At 45.1% G+C, this 17,607-nt stretch overlaps 1 protein-coding gene across 2 annotated transcripts in view; it reads right to left on the bottom strand.

The window, feature by feature from the left end:
• Positions 1-8,550: 8,550 nt before the first annotated feature.
• The window catches only part of MASP1 (MBL associated serine protease 1), a 71,626-nt gene continuing 62,569 nt past the window's right edge, over positions 8,551-17,607 (bottom strand). The window contains exons 13-17 of one of the 2 annotated variants that reach the window (XM_066347664.1): positions 16,539-16,724; positions 14,179-14,246; positions 12,146-12,245; positions 11,457-11,673; positions 8,551-10,316 (exon numbers count right to left, since the gene is read on the bottom strand). In XM_066347664.1, coding sequence (XP_066203761.1) covers positions 11,483-11,673; positions 12,146-12,245; positions 14,179-14,246; positions 16,539-16,724 — 545 coding nt within the window. In that variant the 3' untranslated portion in view covers positions 8,551-10,316; positions 11,457-11,482. Of the gene's footprint in view, positions 11,674-12,145; positions 12,246-14,178; positions 14,247-16,538; positions 16,725-17,607 lie in introns of both variants that reach the window. The other variant, XM_066347661.1, reaches the window with a different exon arrangement.

Raw genomic sequence — 17,607 nt, 5'->3', positions numbered from 1 at the left:
GCTCCTATTTTCCTTTTCATCAAAAATGGGAATAACACTATCTGCTTTGGAGGGCTCTGTGGTAAGGAATAAATAATATATTGTGTGTGATATTGCCTAATAAAGAGCACCTGCTCTTCCTCTTTCTTCCCTTTTCCATTTCAATTGTCAGCCCTCCCCCTTTGCATTCTGAAGGGCTCTTTCTCTTTGTGATTTCAGCTCTGTTGGAAAATACTTTAGGAAAAAATGGAGGCAAGGGTTAATTTCCCAGCACAAGGCTGAGACCTGGTCTATTGTAACACACACACACACACACACACACACACACACACACACACACACACACACACAAACTTTTTTCTATTCCTCATACATACTTCAAAGCAATGACTTTTAACCCCTCTTCATTCTTCAAAGATAGATATTTAAAAAATCTCCCCAAACATAAAACAGCAGTGACTTTTGGGCTCCACTCCATTGGCTGAAATACCCCAGAAGGAATTTAATTCTCTTCCAAGTCCCATTCTGGTTCTCTGTAGGACTCCTAGCTAAGGAATTTCCTTTGGAGTCTTTTTTTTTTTTTTGGCATTGTGTGGGTACTGTCACATGCACCAGGGAAATGAAATCCTCCTGTTGTCTGGCTATGTGGTGACAGGGCCTCCTTGTGAGGGTGGGTGAAGTTGGTGTAGAAGCTGGGAAACCAAAGTTTCAGCCCTAGTTTAACCATCACATAGCTATCTAGGCTGTTGATCTTGGGTGGCAGTCTTTTCCCTCCTCCCTGTCTCAGTTTCCTCATTTGTGAAGCAAAGAGGGAAAGTGATATGAAGGATTCCTGCTAACTCTGACCTTGTCACACAGACTGCAGCTTAGTTCTATTTATCCTTGAGCATCAGGGTGCCCTGACCTTGGTCCCTCCAGCAGGTCATCGCAGGATCAGCTAGGATCCCTAGTTGTTACTGCAGGATTTCAGTCTGCCTAGGCTGGTTTAGAAGCTGACCCTCTTAACTGAATAGCCATAGCAACTTTATTTCCTTTTCTTTCTGGAAGCAAACATTTTCTTCTTCTTTTTAAGTTAGAGTAGGGGAGATAGAGAGAGAGATTCCCACATGTGCCTCAACTAGGATCCACTTGATAACCCTATCTGGGGCTGATGCTCTGCCCATCTGGGCCATGCTTGTAACCAAGCTATTTTTAGCACCTCTGAAGGAGACTTGATAGAGCCATCCTCAATGCCTAGGGCCGATGTGCTCAAACCAATGGAGCCATGACTACAGGAGGAGAAGAGGGGTAGTAGGGTAGGAAAGCAGATGGTCACTTCTTCTATGTGCCCTGATTGGGAATCAAACCCAGGACATCCACATGCTAGGTCAATGCTCTACCACTGAAACAACTGATCAAGATCTGAAAACAAACTTTTATAAGTCTTACTCTAACCAGACTTCTCTAAAGTACAGTGGTACCTTGACACAAGAGCACTTTAAATCACGAGGAATTTGAGAGACAAGCAGTCACTTACGGGATTTTTTACTTTAAGTCACGAGCAGATATTTGAATCACAAGCTTCCACCACCGTCCACTAGATGGCCTGCTGAACGTTCTGAAAGGGAGGAAGAAACAAACTTCCATGGAAAGATTTTTGTTGAAACGGCCTTTAAGTGAAAGTGAGGAAAGTGTGGCAAAAAAGCCAAAAGTCAGTAAAAAAAATGATGATTTTTGGGCTGAGTTTGTAAAATTTGTATTTTCTGAGTTTGCTCACTTTTATTGTTAAAAATGGTGCTGGGAAGCTGTCTGTGAAATTGCTAATTACCTTTCTGCTTGGGAGGGGCCATTGTAATGCTAATGTCTCCCCCTCAGCCAGCATCTTCGCCTGACCTTGAGGGTAAATACACTTCATAAACCAGTTTATTTCTTTACATTCTCTCTTATTATGTATATATGTATATATGTATTGTTATTTTTAAAGTACATTTTCGTATTACTTGTACTGCCTTATACAAGGACTTGGGTGGTACTAATGGAATTTCAGTTTGTATTTTATCTCTTCATTTCTAAAATAAACCCAGTATTTTCACTTCTGTTTTCATAGGGTCATAGTAATATTTTGAGGACATAATATATTACCTATTTCAAGATTCATTGATGAAAAACTTAGTAAGGAGAATGACATGTGCAAAGGCCCTGCAGTAAGAACAGATGGAATATTCAAATGTCAGAGGCCAGTGTGGCTGGAGGAAAATTCAGGCTTAGTAGTCATTACTATGTGGTAATGGAGGTCAGAGTGATCATGAGGGTCAGAGCATATGAACCATACATTATTGTTAGGACATAGATTTTTAATATGAATAAAACAAGAAGCCACAAGAGGGTTTGAATCATGGAGTAATGAGAGAAATGTATTCCGGCATGGTGGCCTGTACCAAGGTGGCAGCAACTGGAATTGGGTCTGGATCTATTTTAAAGATAAGCTGAGAAGGTGTGTTGATGACTCGGACATGGGGTCTGAGAGATAGAGAAGTCAAAGTGGCCCTAAGTTTTTTTTGTCCTGGGAAACTGGAAGAATGGATAGAGTTACTGCTTCCTTAGATGAAGAATGATGTGTAGGAAAAGATTTGGGGGCAGTAGGAGGAGCTCAGTTTTGGACCTGTAGAGTTGGAGATGTTTCAGGCGTTCTGTTAGACACTAAATGGGAGAAATGCCGAGGTGGCAGTTGACCACTCATACTTGCAGTTCAGTGGAGAGGCCCAAGCTAGAGATAACATTGGAGTTATCAACATTTATATAATATTCAATGTCTTCAGATTAGCTGGGATTATTTCTACAGAGCCCCGTGGCTGTCCATGTAGAGAGGTTAAAAAGGAAGAAAAATCCACAGGGAAACTGAGGCACAGAGGGCATGATCACTTGAGCTTTCAGAGCCATTGGGGAGCAGAGCTCGGACAGGAGCCCCCGTTTTCAAAGTCAGAGTTCAGAACTCTTTCCCCTGGTCCAAAGCACCCTCTCTCCCATGGCACCAGCTTACTCCTCGGACTGGAACTCGGCCTCTGCTCCTTGCCTGGGACGTGTTATTTCATCAAGTCTGAGCAGGACATAGATTTTTGTCTCTGTTTCTCTCAGTGTGTTTGAAGTAGTTCATAATTTTAAAATGCATTAAAATTAAAGACTTAGTGGGAGGCCTAGGCTGACAACATAGATTTAGGCATAAGACATGCAAACTTAGACAAAAGAGAGATGTTGTCAGAGTTGTTTGAAGGAAAGATTCTGTTGTCTTGGATCACGGTGACAGGCCTGGGCCACATATGAGCCTTTAATGAGCATGATTAAATAAGCCAGATAGTCCCAGAAGATGGGGAAGACAGAATAATGCCACAGGATAAACCGCTCAAGGGAAGATGAGGGTCCTCACTTCCAAAGTAGGTCAGTGTCTTCTGAGACTGTGGCCTGACTGCAGCTACATGTACCCCTCAAGTCCCTGGAGATTGCTCTGGTTGGGGCTGGACTGTTGGTATGGATTGGGGACCACAACTTCTTCCTTTGCAGAGCCCCTCCCCCCCCCGGACTGGCAGATGTTGTTGGGGGAGCTGTTCTCCCACCCACACTGATCTGTTCATCATTCAGCATGCTGCCCCGGGCACCGTCTAGGCTTGACACACCTTCTTGTCATAACACTGTCTTGTCTTAACATCCCGGTCCTCAAAGGGAACTCCCTCGGAGCCTTTGTGATCTGCCTGAGTGTTGAAAGGGTTCTGGCTCTATTTCCTGTGATCAGAAGCTCATTTCTGGGAAGTAAGCCTGTGTTTTTGCATCCAAATGACATTTTTCTTATCTTCTTGAAAGAAAAAAAAAAGCCAACACATAACAGACACAGGAGATGGTTATAAAGCCTGTGTTTTTCCTTCCCTCGAGTTCAAAGACCCCTGTCTCTTCCTTTCTGGAGACGGACGCTGGTGTCAGCCGGCGTGGGAGAGCGGAGGCCTGAAACCAGACCCACTTGTAGGTTCAGGTCCTTGCTCTGTCTCCTCTTCCCTACAGTTCACCCCGAAGTGTCAACAAAGGCTGGGAATCTGTCAGAATGGGCTCTCCAGGTGGCCGAGTCCCTCTCCACGGCCCGCCCTTGCTCAGGGCCAGCAGGTCCCTGGCCGTGTTCATCGCCATCTTAAGATTCCCTGCTTTTAGCCTCTTCTCCTTCAGCTTCCTCTGTACAAATGCTTCATTTGATCATGTCTCTCCTTGGTCCCAAGACCTCTGATGTCTCGCTATTCTCCAAACCAAGCTGAGCATCCCAGGCTGAGACTTCAGACGTTTTTCCTCCCTATTTGCCTGGCTCTCCAGGGAAACCAAGTCACTCGTTTCCCCGCAAACAGCACGATCTTTTCACCTCCTTGCTTTCACAAACGCTACCCCCCCAGCCCCCCCCCCCCCCCCACCGCTGGCCTGGAACACCTTCCTCTTCCTCAGGTTACCACTGCAAAGGAAAAGAGGCTATTCCTTCCAGGAAAACACAGATACAGGAATTTCTGAGTGGGGGTGTTGTGGAGAGTCACAGGAAAGTTCTGGGTCATGGCCTAGAGCTGCAGGGTGCCACATTGCCTCTGCTCCTTGCTAGCTGTGTGACCTAAGCCAAAGACCCACACTTGGGTCACAGAGGCTGCCAGCATTCTTTGGGGGTCACACACCAGCTGGCTAGCCTAAAAATGTGGTTCTCAAAGTATATGCACCTTAGAATTATCTGGGGAACCCCAACGCTCAGGCCTTACTCCTGACAGATTATACTTGAGTCTCAGGGGCTGGGATGCAGACATCAGTATTTTTGAAAACTTCCCCGGTGACTCCTGTAATCAGGCTACTTGGAAGGCCTTGGTGTAGAACCAGTGCAGTAAGAGCATGAGCTCCCGAGTCCATCAGAATGGGTTTCAAATCCCAGTCCCCCATCTCCTAACTGAGAGATCTTAAGTCACACTTTTTATTATTTATTTATTTAGGTGAGAAGAGGGGAGATAGTGAGGCAGACTCCTGCATGTGTCCTGATCAAGATTTACCCCACATGCCCTCTACGGCCGATGCTCTAATCAACTGAGCAATTTTAGTGCCTGAGGCTGACACACTTGTACAAACTGAGCTATTGTCAGAGCCCAGGGCTATGCTTGAACCAATTGAGCCACTGCTGTGGGAGAGGAAGAAGGAGAGAAGGGAGAAAGGGAGGGGTGGAGAAGCAGATGGTTGCTTCTCTTGTGTGCTCTGACTGGGAGTCAAATCCAGGATGTCCATACACTGGGCCGAGGTTCTATCCACTGAGTCACTGGCCAGGCCTGTGTCATACTTTTAAATATAAACTTTAAATTTTAGGCTAGTTTTAGATGAACAGAAAAGTTGTAAAGATGGCACATAAAGTCCACATATAACCTTCACCAGTGCCCCCATCATTAACATCTTACATTAGAATGGTACATTTGTCACAATTAATAAACCAGTATTCATATGTTATTCTTAACTAAAGTCCATACTTTCTTCAGATTTCCTTTGTTTTTACCTAATGTCCCTTTTCTGTTCCAGGGTGCCATGTAGGGAACCATATTGCATTTGGTCATTATTCCCTTTTGGGCTGTGCATTAATTTCCTCGGGCTGCCATAACAAAGCACCCCAAACTGGTTGGCTTAAAACAACAGAAGTGCATTATCTCACAGAAGTGCTGGAGGTCTTAAATCAAAGTGCCGTCAGGGTCAAGACCCCTCTGAAATCTGTGGGAAAGAATCCTTTCTTGCCTGTTCTAGCATCTGGTGGTCATTGTCAGTCCTTGGCCATCCTTGGCTTGTAGCTACAGGGCTTCGATCTCTGCCTCTGTTGTCACGTGATGTTCTTCCTCCTGTGTCTGTGTCTCCTGTCTCCTCTTCTTATGGGGACACCGGTCATATTGGATTAAGGACTCACCATACTCTAATATGACCTTGCCTTACTTAGTTAATTACAACTTCAAGGACCCTATTTCCAAATAAAGTCACATTTGGATGTACCAAGAATTAGAACTTCAACATATCTTTTTTTAGGGGGGGATACAATTCAATCCATTACAGGCTCCTCTTGGCTGTGACGGTTTCTCTAACTTTCCTTATTGTTGATGACCTTAACAATTCTGAGGGATATTGGTCAAATATTTTTAGAATATCCCTCAAATGGGATTTTTTCTGATATGCTTCTCATGTTTGGACTGGGGTTGAGATTTGGGGAGGAAGGAAAAACACAAGGGTACAGTGCCACTTTCATTTCAGCATATCAGGTCACACACTATCAACACGACATCACTGTTGACATTAACTGGGATCACTTGGCTAAAGGAGTGTTTGTCAGGTTTCTCTTCTTTCCCCTTTCCATATTAGACCCTTTGGAGGATGTCACTATGTGCAGCCCACACTTAATGGTATTCCATTTCCTTTAAAACAAATTATTTACATAAATTATATGGCATTTTCCATGGGAGATTTATCTATTCTCCCCATTTATTTATCCAGTAATTCATATAAGTATGGGCTCATGAATATTTACTTTATAGTTTGGATTATAATTCAATAGTATTTTATTTGTTTTATTCTTCAAATTATTCTAGCTTTGGCCACTGCTGCTCCCTCAGTAGTCTGATGTGTCTTTTTGGCATACCTTCATTATTCTGTGACTTCTCTACTTTCTAATACAAGATGCTTTAGGCTCATCTTCTACCATAAAATTACCCATACCTGCCCTGGTCTTAGGATCAGCCATTTCTTCAAGGAGTTTCTTTTAATGGAGAATAGTATTAGAACCCGAAATATGGACACTATGTGTGCTTGATGCTCTGGGGTATGTTCTTTCCGGCGGGGCCATGTTTTTCACCTCGCTGTGCTTCAGTTTACTCACCAGGAAAGTGGAGATAATAATACAGTGTGTCCGTAAAGTCATGGTGCACTTTTCACCAGTCACAGGAAAGCAACAAAAGACGATAGAAATGTGAAATCTGCACCAAATAAAAGGAAAACCCTCCCAGTTTCTGTAGGATGATGTGGCAGCATGTGCGCAGGCGCAGATGATGATGTAACACCGTGTATACAGCGGAGCAGCCCATGGTCATGCCAGTCGAGATGTGGATGGTACAGAGGAAAGTTCAGTGTGTTCTGTGGCTCGCTAAATTTGAATTTGTGATCAAAGTGCAACATGAATATTGGCGCGTTTATAACAAAGCGCCACCACATAGGAATAACCTTACTCGGTGGGATAAGCAGTTGAAGGAAACCGGCAGTTTGGTGGAGAAACCCCGTTCTGGTAGGCCATCAGTCAGTGACAAGTCTGTAGAGGCTATACGGGATAGCTACCTAAGGAGCCCTAAAAATCTGTGCGTGAGCCCACATCGAACTGCACTGAATAGGTATGAAATTGGGAGAGTTTTCCTTTTATTTGGTGCAGATTTCACATTTCTATCATCTTTTTTTTTGCTTTCCTGTGACCAGTCAAAAGTGCACCATGACTTTAAGGACACACTGTACTTTCATCACAGCACTAAATTAGAGAAATGTGTAGTCTCAATCAGATAGTAAATACTCAGAAATTTTAGTGATTATGTCCCATAGAATTTTTTATATGTGAGATATGTTTAGTTGCCAAAGTTCTTTCTTATCTGCTAATTTTTCTGATTGCAACAACCTTCAGGGAAATGTAGGGCAAAGACTTCTCAGACAGTTTATACACTGCTCACAAAAATTAGGGGGTCAGGGAACGTGCAGACACTCCAGTACTTTCAGCCTTTTACAGTGTATTTTCACCAATGAAATAAAAGTTGGTTTTGCATCTCATTTGCAAAATCAAACAACTTTCTTTGACTTGTCGTTTGCTTATTTGATATTCTTGTTTAATAAAAAAAATCAAATGCTTCTTTTTTTGTATTGCTTCATATGCATTTTGAAATATCCCCTAATTTTTGTGGGCAGTATAGATGGAGAAAGTGAATAAGGGACTCAACTTCTGCTGCATTAGAATTTACGTGTCATGGTTTCAGGACCCATTCTAGATCCAGGTTGGCCGCCATTTCTGCTGCCTTAGTGGAACAGATTTCCTGTCTCTGATTCTTGCCTACCTTTGCTCGAAGGACTTCTTGGTGGCATTGATTCTTAGATTCCTATGACCTGAAAATATTAACTCATGGCAGAAAGAAAGCACTCCAATCCATAACAGGCCACTTATAAATATGGTGCCATATTTTCTGAACTAAACAATTGAACACTGGATCAAAAAATGTTTTTTTCTATCCTGGGTACAGATGACGATCAAGAAATGTAATCGGGATGCTGCAAAAATGGCATCCTGTGATATTCTGATAATCCCAGGAGCAGTGGGACAAGGTATTTAATCAGAACTGACCTTCAAAACTTAAGACATGCTATTGTATTGATACACAATCTTCTCATCATAGTCTCTCTCTTACTCTCTCTCTCTCTCTTTATGTACAGAGATTCTAATCAGATACAGAGAAATGTTGATAAATAAAAACACAACTCACTGGAACCATCAACACATGAAAAACATATGAGCCAAACAGGATGCTTTGACTCGTTGCAGATGTTTATTGGAACAGATGTGTAGTCACCCACAAGAACAACAGCTTCTATTGCTAGTGGAATTGTCATGATTGTTATTGATAATAACCTTCACAATATGAAATCATAGCTTTAGATATAAGAACTGTATTTTAGGGAGGTGGGTTTTGGTTGCATAGAAGAGGCCTTTTTAAGAGGTGACTCATATTGAAGTCGGAATGAGTTGCATTTGGAGGCAGTATTTCCCATCTCCACAAATATTCAAGAAAGAGGTCATGAAGTCAGACAAGATGGTCGTAACAGACACTTCAACCCTCTGCTTCTATGATGGTGAGAGATTCAGGTTTCTTGAACCTTAACAGAAGTTCAGGGGCTGATATAACTTTAGGCAGCACATTTGGACATTTCCTCAGAATAAGGATAAAACTGCACCTGGGAGAATAGACGGAATAAACTGTGTCCAGCCAGAAGTCAGTGCAGATAGCCTTCACTTTTTGAAAGTTTGCTTTACCTTTTCTTGCTTTTATAAAAGACCTACATCAATATTTGTTTTACTAACCAAAAGAAATCTGAAGAGGCTTTTCATTTTTAGGAGAAAAGGTGAAAAGCAAATTAGCACTCCCCTTTTGTTCTGCAGCCTGCTGTTCTAGAAGCAGCAGGCAACCGAGCAGCGAGAGTGGCCCCACTGAGCTCCCTCCCTGGGAACTACACACAGCCTCTCAGCATTAAGGTGCCATAGCTTTGAACTGTGTCTGTAAACTTCTGTACTTTATCTTCATTTATTTTGTGCATCAGTTAGCAAGGTGTGCCCTAAGTTAATCGTCTTTTCACTTTACACCACTTTGGAGAGGCTTTATAGGAATGCTCTCCTTCTAATTAGCAGTAGAAACCCATATCTGAATACAAATCTTGAGGCTAAACCCCATTGTTGTGCAGAATCAGAATACTGGTTTATCAGACACGCTATTTTTGTAAGAGAAGACAGTATAATCTGAAGAAAGCCCGAGGGACCATTGCCTCTGTTCTCCTTCTACCTGGAAGGCCTTGCCTGTCTTGCCTGTGGAAGTACCCAACCTCATCAAGGTTCAGCTGCTGGCCCGTATTATCCGGATACCTTCCTGTACAGATGGCTTCCTGATGTTCCCTCCTCCAATGGGTGTGTGCTGCTCCAGGAGTCTGCTCATGGTGGTCACTAGCTTATGTGTCAGTTCCCCTGTGGGAACTCCTGGAGGAAAGAGTCATGTTCCCCTCATCTCCACAGTCTCCAGAGCAGTCAGCACAGCCCGGTGGTATTCAGGGACTCCAGGCAGTGCTGCGAGTCAGGAAGGCATGGTGTTTGGGAAGGCCTTAGGACATCTCCAAAACTTAGCATTACACTTCTTCTTTGGTGTATGAAATAGAGCTCCAGCTTGCTTGACAAATGTCTGATCGAGTTGGGTACCACTCGTCTCTTTTTTACAGAATAAACTGCAGGGCAGAGAGGTAGAATGAGTAGCTCACAGAGCCAGGAACAGGCTATGAACTGCTATCCCTGAGCATTCAGCCTAAGGCTTAGTGTCCATGCATCTCACTCCTTGTGTCTCCTTCAGCAAAACATGCTGAGTGACTTCAGCTGCTGCAGTGCAGGTCAAGAACTGAAGTCTCCCGTGAAGACCAGTTTGATTAGAATCAGACAGAGACTTGGGGCTTCTGATCTCTTCAAGGGCTTAAATCTCAGAATTCTGGAGGGGATGAGGTCGCTGGAAGCTTCCTGAGAGAGGAGATGTCTCTCCGAGGGAATTCTGCATGGGAAACACTTGTGATCATGTGGGACTAGGGTGTGCAGAGTAAGCAACAGGGCTGAGGAATCGGAAGGATGGCTGTGGGGTCAGCTGTGGTCCAGGGGCCTGAGTCTAGTCTATCAGGGCTAACTATGCAGATTAGGTGCTCAGGAAGGGAAGCAAGTTGAGGCCTAGAGCAGGTGCTCTGCCAGGAATAAGGGAAGATCCCTCCACTAGCACCTGGCCTGGGCTACAGCTTTGGGAAGCAGGGTACGGTGAACAAAAGTGGGTGTTGCTGCAGCAGCAGTATTTTGTCTGCATCAAAACTCTGTTGGACCCTAAGGTAATCTCGGCCTTTTGGTTGCTTTGGCTCTGACTCCTCCCTCTCATTAAGGAAAAATGGCTTCACTGGATCCTAGATTGTCAGAGCTGGAGGGTTGTTCAGGATAAGGGGAAGAGTCACACGGGGAGCTGGGGACAGAGCCAGTTCTAGAACCTGATGTCTGGCTTCCTAGTTGAGCATTCCCAGGCTCCTTCCCTGCCCTGCCTCTCACAGGCACTCTCACAATGAAGAGTCTAGCTCATGCATTGTTGTGGGACATGCTATACGACAAAGAACCCTGTCTCTTTTACTTTTTTATGGGGTAAGGGGGTTGGGGTTGAGAAAGGGACACAATAGCAAAGAAGCATAGAGCATTTGGGGCAGATGAAAGAGATGGTCAAGGTTGAGGGGAAGGGTACACACTGATCAGCCCTAAGACCCAGCCAGGATTTGTAAGAGAACTTTGCCTGCCTGGTAGTTACACTGACGTTCTGCTAAGTCACATTTATTGAGCACTTAGTGTATGCCTGCACTGTGCTAAATGCTACGTATATATTAATTCATTCAATCCTCCCCAAACTTTTATGAGGTAGGTAAGGTATCCCATTTCCAGAATATGAACAAAGAAACTGAGGTCCAAAGAGGTAAAGTCACCTGCCCAGTGTTGCAAACCTAGTAAATGGTAGAGTCTGGATTCAGCCCTATGTTCTGTTCACTCAGCTACTCTGCTTCTTTAAAGAGAGAGAAAAGGGGGCTGAGATGTAATGGACGGGCTGAATGAAGTGGGTGAAGGGCGAGGGTGTTTTGCATCAGATAATTATCCTCTGCTGCTGACTGACCACTGAAAGGTGGTGGAAAACTGACTTTAATCCTTCGTATGGGTGATTTTCTGGATCCAGTCCTTGTTGCTGTAGATGTAGGAGTACACTCCATAGCGGTCCTTTTTCCCACAGTCGTCACCCCAGGACACGGTGCCCACCAGGTACCACTGGCCTCTCTCTTTATCCAGGGTCACCATGGGGCCGCCAGAGTCACCCGCACAGGCGTCCTTACCCCCTAAATAAGAGAGAGAGAGAGAGAGAGAGAGAGAGAGAGAGAGAGAAGCAGATTAACGTAACCTGTACCCTTCTCTAGCTCCAAATCCAAAGGAGTCTCCTTCTCTCCACCGCTGACTTGTAGTTCAGAAAATTGGGCACGAGGGGGCGCAAGGAGATAATTTGAGTTAAACCTAGGCTCCAAGCAGTTCTAGGTCAGGCTTCCTCAAAGCTCAGTGATTTTAGAAAACGCAGGTGAAGGACTCGCTTGTTTCGAAGGTGAGAAATTGAACTTGGAAAAGGGAATGATGGAAAGTTCTTAGCACTTTATTCTCTGGCGCAGTTTCTCCAGTAGAATCCTTCCTCTTATGACCTCCCTCCCCGTCCTCCACTGTTCAGTCTACCAGACTCCAAGGTCTCCAGCCCTTCCATCGCTGGGCTCTGCGCCACTTTCCGGCTGGTGGTGCCCTGTGGCATGCCAGCCTCTGCCTTACCTTCCTTTTCACCAGCACAGATCATGTCCCTGGTCACGTTCTTCTTCAATGGGGAATAAGCCTCCTGGCAGGTGTGGTGATCAACAATTGGGATTTCGATCTGAAACACAAAGCCATTGTGGGTCCCCACTCCTGACCGAGAGTCCCTGTGTTCTGACACCCCCTAGAGCTGGCTCTCCCCATCTTCATCTTGGATGAGCCTGGGACTACCTCAGACCTGGTCTCAGAAACTGCCCTATGGTGAAGATGTAGGAGCACTGAATGGAGAATCAGGAGGTCCATGAGCAGGTATAGTCTCAGTCATGAACTTGCTGTGTGACCGTGTGCAAATCATTTACCCTCTTTGAGTTTCAGTCTTCTCATTTGTAAACTGGTGATAATACTTGCTTAGTGCATGCATTATTTCAAATATGGCAATGTATGTAAAACCTGTAATCAGTCTCCTTATCCCCTTCCCCACCACTACTGGCTGTGGGGCCTGGGGCTTGTGGCTTAATAACTGTGTTTTCCGACCTCGCCTCTGAGACTCTTTTTTTCTCATCTGAACTAGGAAGTCATGATATTTGACATACTAATCACATGGAGGAGATGAATGAGGAGATGAATGAGGGGATGGTGCTTTGTAAACTACAACCACTGTACAGATGTCGGGTTACTTATGTTCGCCTTGCAGCAAGCATCTACTTACGTCCTCCCTCACTATAGAATGAGCTTCTAGACACTGGAGCCATATCTTGTCCATTTCTATCTTACATAACTTGGAACATAGTCAGTATCTATATACTGACTATATTTAGTCAGTATTTATATACTTGATCTTGATTCAGCTTGGGGCTAATGTTGGCATAGATGTCTGTAATAAAACAAAGAAACGTGACTCTAAGTCAGCCAAACCAATAACTAAATGGGTCATATGGTTCCAAAGTACAGCTCTTGTTGGCCTTTCTGGGAGGCGACCAGAGGACATTCAGGTCCCTTTTGGGCCATGGCCTTCCCAGGCAAGAGGAGAGACGCAGTCAGGCAGGGTGGTTTGAGCACATATCCTCAGCAAACTGTCAAGTGTCTGACTAACCTCTATTTATTGTTCAGGTGCCACTTCCTCTGGGAAGCCCTCTCAAACCCTTAAAATGAGGTCAGATCCCCTGTCATACATTCCGGACCATTCCACACTCTCCATCATCACATTCATCACATTGATAATTACATTCTGTACCTCCCCCTTGACTATCGGCCCGAGGAGGCCAGGGATGAGGTCTGTCCTTTCATCCCCAGCATACCTAGCAGCTAGTACATGGGTTGCACCAAATAAAAGCCTAGGAGTTAATGAATGAGGAATGGTTGCTGCAAATTTGAAAATTTAAAGTACACTGAAATATATATAACGTATGTTGAACAATTTAGAAGCTAGTTGTGGCAGTTCCAGAACCTGGTAATGTTAGGGCCAGGCAGTTCTTGAATGATATCTAGTGTCACCCTGACTCTGTAGCTGGAGATACTAGATACTATACTATAGTCTAGAGAGGCAAATTACTTGTTTAAGATCACCCAGCAAGTTAATAGGAGCTAGGATTTAGAGTCATCACTCCTTATTTCTAGTTCAGTGTTCTGTTATGTAATGAGATGAATGTAAAATTCTAAATGCAACAGTCAAATCATTACTTCCCCGACTGCAGCTCTCAAGAACCTATTCTTTGTCCCATTCTTGTTTAGTTTGCTATGTGGGCCTTTATAATGTACAGGTGGGTCATCCTTTTGGGTGTCCAAGCTTGCTGTTTTCTGCAAGAATTTCCATGAGCTGTGCCTTTAATAAGCTACAGAAATAGTCAACAATGTTTAGAGACTAGAGACCTATGACATGCAGAGCAAACAGATCAAGCTTGGAAATTCAAAGTCCCAGTGAACTTTGAAGTGAATATGAGCCCCTGGTGTCTTTCTCAACTAAGCTTCCAAGTCCCAAAGGGGCAACATGGAGCAGGAAGGGCCCCAGGCAGGGCAGAAGTGTTACTCTCTGTAGGGCAAAAGTTGAACATCACCTCCATCAGGGTCTCTGGGAACCTTTGCAAGAACTGCTTCCCCCAGCCACTGACGATGACCATGGCCCCTAGAGGAGAGAAGACATGGTGGGAGCTGAGAGGCTGTCTGTGGAGTTTTCAGAAGATTGCATCTTGCAGACCTGTCATTCCCGCCTGAAGAGGAAGGGCTGAATTTGCCCCCTCAGGAAAGGCAACTTACTGAGGAAGAAGACTGCTGGGGTGGAGGTTACCTGCAACAGAGGTCTTAGCATCCATTTCTGTAAATCTCTAGCTGGTTTGTTTGGTTGTCTATTCTCTCCCACTCTTACCGGCATGGAACCTAGGCTCTGTGAGAGCAGGCATCTCATCTGTCTTGCTCACTGCTGTATTCCAATGCCTGTAAGAGTGCTGGCACATAGTAGGTGCTCAATCAATAATTGTGAGAAAAATAAAAGTCCAGCCTCATCCACAATATGCTATGCTGCCTTTAGCAAGCCTCACCCCTCCCTGCCATTCTGACCTTCAGTTTTCCTGTCCATACAGTGAAGAGGCTGGACTTAGCATTTTTTAACTTTCTTACCCCACAGCTCTGATATCCTAGTAGTCCACGAAGTTGGCAAGTCTCAGAGTGATGTGGGAGTGGGTTGGGAACTGATAGAGCATTTATTTCTTTATTTTAAGAAAAGCCTGGATCCTGAAAACAGTACTGGACTTCAAGTTGAAAAACCTGGATTCTAGCCCCAAATCTACTTGCGAGCTGTTCTTGGTTAAGTCACTTTGCCTTGCTGGCCCCAAGTTTTCCAGTTTGGAAAAGAGGACCACCTCATAAGCTTTTATGAGTGCTGAATAAGTTAATGAATGTACATGGTGGGCACATGGCACCTGAAGAATCAGAGGCACACCTGGGCCTTTCTTGTTGGCTCACCCACCTAAGTACTTCTCAGATTCCTTTCAGCCATTTTTTTTTTTTTGTATTTTTCTGAAGCTGGAAAAGGGAGAGACAGTCAGACAGACTCCCGCATGCGCCCGACCGGGATCCACCCGGCACGCCCACCAGGGGGTGAAGCTCTGCCCACCAGGGGGCGATGCTCTGCCCCTCCGGGGTGTCGCTCTGTTGCGACCAGAGCCACTCTAGCGCCTGGGGCAGAGGCCAAGGAGCCATCCCCAGCGCCTGGGCCATCTTTGCTCCGAGATCAGGTGCGTTCAGGGTGGTATGGCCGTAGACATCTTTGCTCCAGTGGAGCCTCGCTGCAGGAGGGGAAGAGAGAGACAGAGAGGAAGGAGAGGGGGAGGGGTGGAGAAGCAGATGGGCGCTTCTCCTGTGTGCCCTGGCCGGGAATCGAACCCGGGACTTCTGCACACCAGGCCGACGCTCTACCACTGAGCCAACTGGCCAGGGCTCAGCCATTTTTTATAGCGTCTTTGAACTAAAGGAATCTAGCTGTGACATGGTGCCACTGAACTTTTAACGGAATAAAAGGGAAGCCAGTTGTCCCGGGTTTGCCTCTCGCTCTATATTGGATACACTTGAGTATAGTATTTCATTTAAATAGCACAACCATCGCACGGGGATTGCCCGCAGTATAGAAGTAAGGGCCTTGAGGTTCAGCAACTTCTTTAAGGTCAACCAACTAGGAAGTGGAGGCATGGGGATCTGCATCTACGCTGGCGATTGAGCTGTTGTCCCTCGGCTCTGAGCTCACCCTTCCATACTCTATCTATTCTGTAATGCTACAGATGAGACTCTGGGACAGTACTTCTGCCTTGTCAGGAGAAACTTCCAGGAAGGCTTTCCATTACTGTTGGCATCGCCTTAGCACTGGTTTCTTACCCCAGCAGTGGGGTTGGTTCCCGCTGTCTTCCCTAACTCCATGAGCACAGGGCCTCTTCTGCAGAGTGAGTCCTCGCTCCACAGGGTCCCTGTTCAAGCTTCTAGATTCTGTAACTCCATTCTCTTCCCTTTGTTCCCTGAGCCCCAGGAGTGGTGGTTTATTCCTGCAAATGCTATCTCTATTTCTCAGCATTCTCCCTTTACTTCTCCATGCCTTCAATACCCTGTGTTAGAGTCTCTGTTACAATAACTGGTCTGGTTTCTGTTTTCCTATCTCATGAATATATACTGCTCACAAAAATTAGGGGATATTTCAAAATGAATATGAAACTATAAAATATCCCCTAATTTTTTGTGAGCAGTGTAGTTCTTACAGTGTCGGACAAGCCTGCCTGTGTACTATGTGCTGCCTTGGAACAAGTTCTAACTTAGCTCTTTTATGGGAGGCAGCTGAAGAATCATGCAGATACTATCAGCTGGTACCAGAGCCAAGTCTCTGTGGAGGCACCTGCTATTCGGCAGAGGCAGGGCCAGGGGTGAGGAGAAGTACCTTCCTCCTGGGGCTTGTCTGGCAGACAGATGGGCATCACAAAGTCATTCAGCACCAGGCCCTTTGACAGCTCCACCAGAGCCACGTCGTTCTCAAATGTGCTCGGGTTATACAGGGGATGGAGGAAGACGTGTTTGACCCTAAGATGCTGTTCAGTCTCATCTGACTGGTACCTCCAATGTTTACCTGGGCAAGAAGAAGGCACATGAGGTAATGGAGACACAGAAAATAAGGTCACAACTTGCTCCCTGTCAGCCCCCTGTACCATCCAATCTATGTTTTCAGCCTTAACTCTTTTACTCCCCTTCACACCTTTTCCCAGCAATCCTGCCCTACCTGCTCTTCCCCACGTATTCTCATGGGCTTGCACTGCTGTTTTTCTTCATGAGCTGATCTCATCGCCTTATAATACTCATTCCAATGCTCATAACCATGTGTTCAAATCATATAATCACCCTTCAATGCCTAGATCTTGTTGCCTCCTCCAGAAAGACTTTCCAAATCTTCAGTTAGATTCTTCAGTTAGAAGTCTTTTTCTTATGAACTCTTATGCCACTTTATCTGTTTCTCTCATGAAGAATTTACTGATTTTTTTTTCTTATTGTAGAGGTCTCTGTGCCTATATTTTATTACTTTATTAGACCATAGGCTCCTTGTAGGAAGAAACTAGATTTATTATTATTATTAAGTGAGAGGCAGGGAGGCAGACAAACAGACTCCCACATGCACCCCAAATGGGATCCACCTGGCAAGCCTCCTACAGGGCGATCTTCTGCCCATCTGTGGCCACTGCTTCGTTGCTTGGCAATCCAGCTATTTTAGCATTGGAGGCAAGGCCATGGAGCCATCCTCAGTGCCCAGGGCTGACTTGCTTGAACCTTTCAAGCCATGGCTGCAAAAGGGGAAGAGAGAGAAAGAGAGAGAGAAAGAAGGAGGAGAGGTGGAGAAGCAGATGGTTGCTTCTCCTGTGTGCCCTGGCTGAGAATCAAACCCGGGACTTCCACATGCCAGGTCGATGCTCTACCATTGAGCCAACTGGTCAGGGCAAGGAACTAGATCTTAATTATAC

The sequence above is a fragment of the Saccopteryx leptura genome, chromosome 8, assembly GCF_036850995.1.
Source record: "Saccopteryx leptura isolate mSacLep1 chromosome 8, mSacLep1_pri_phased_curated, whole genome shotgun sequence".
NCBI lineage: Eukaryota > Metazoa > Chordata > Mammalia > Chiroptera > Emballonuridae > Saccopteryx > Saccopteryx leptura.
The sequence above is the reverse complement of the archived record's forward strand: the minus strand, read 5'-3'. Positions and strand labels throughout refer to the sequence as shown.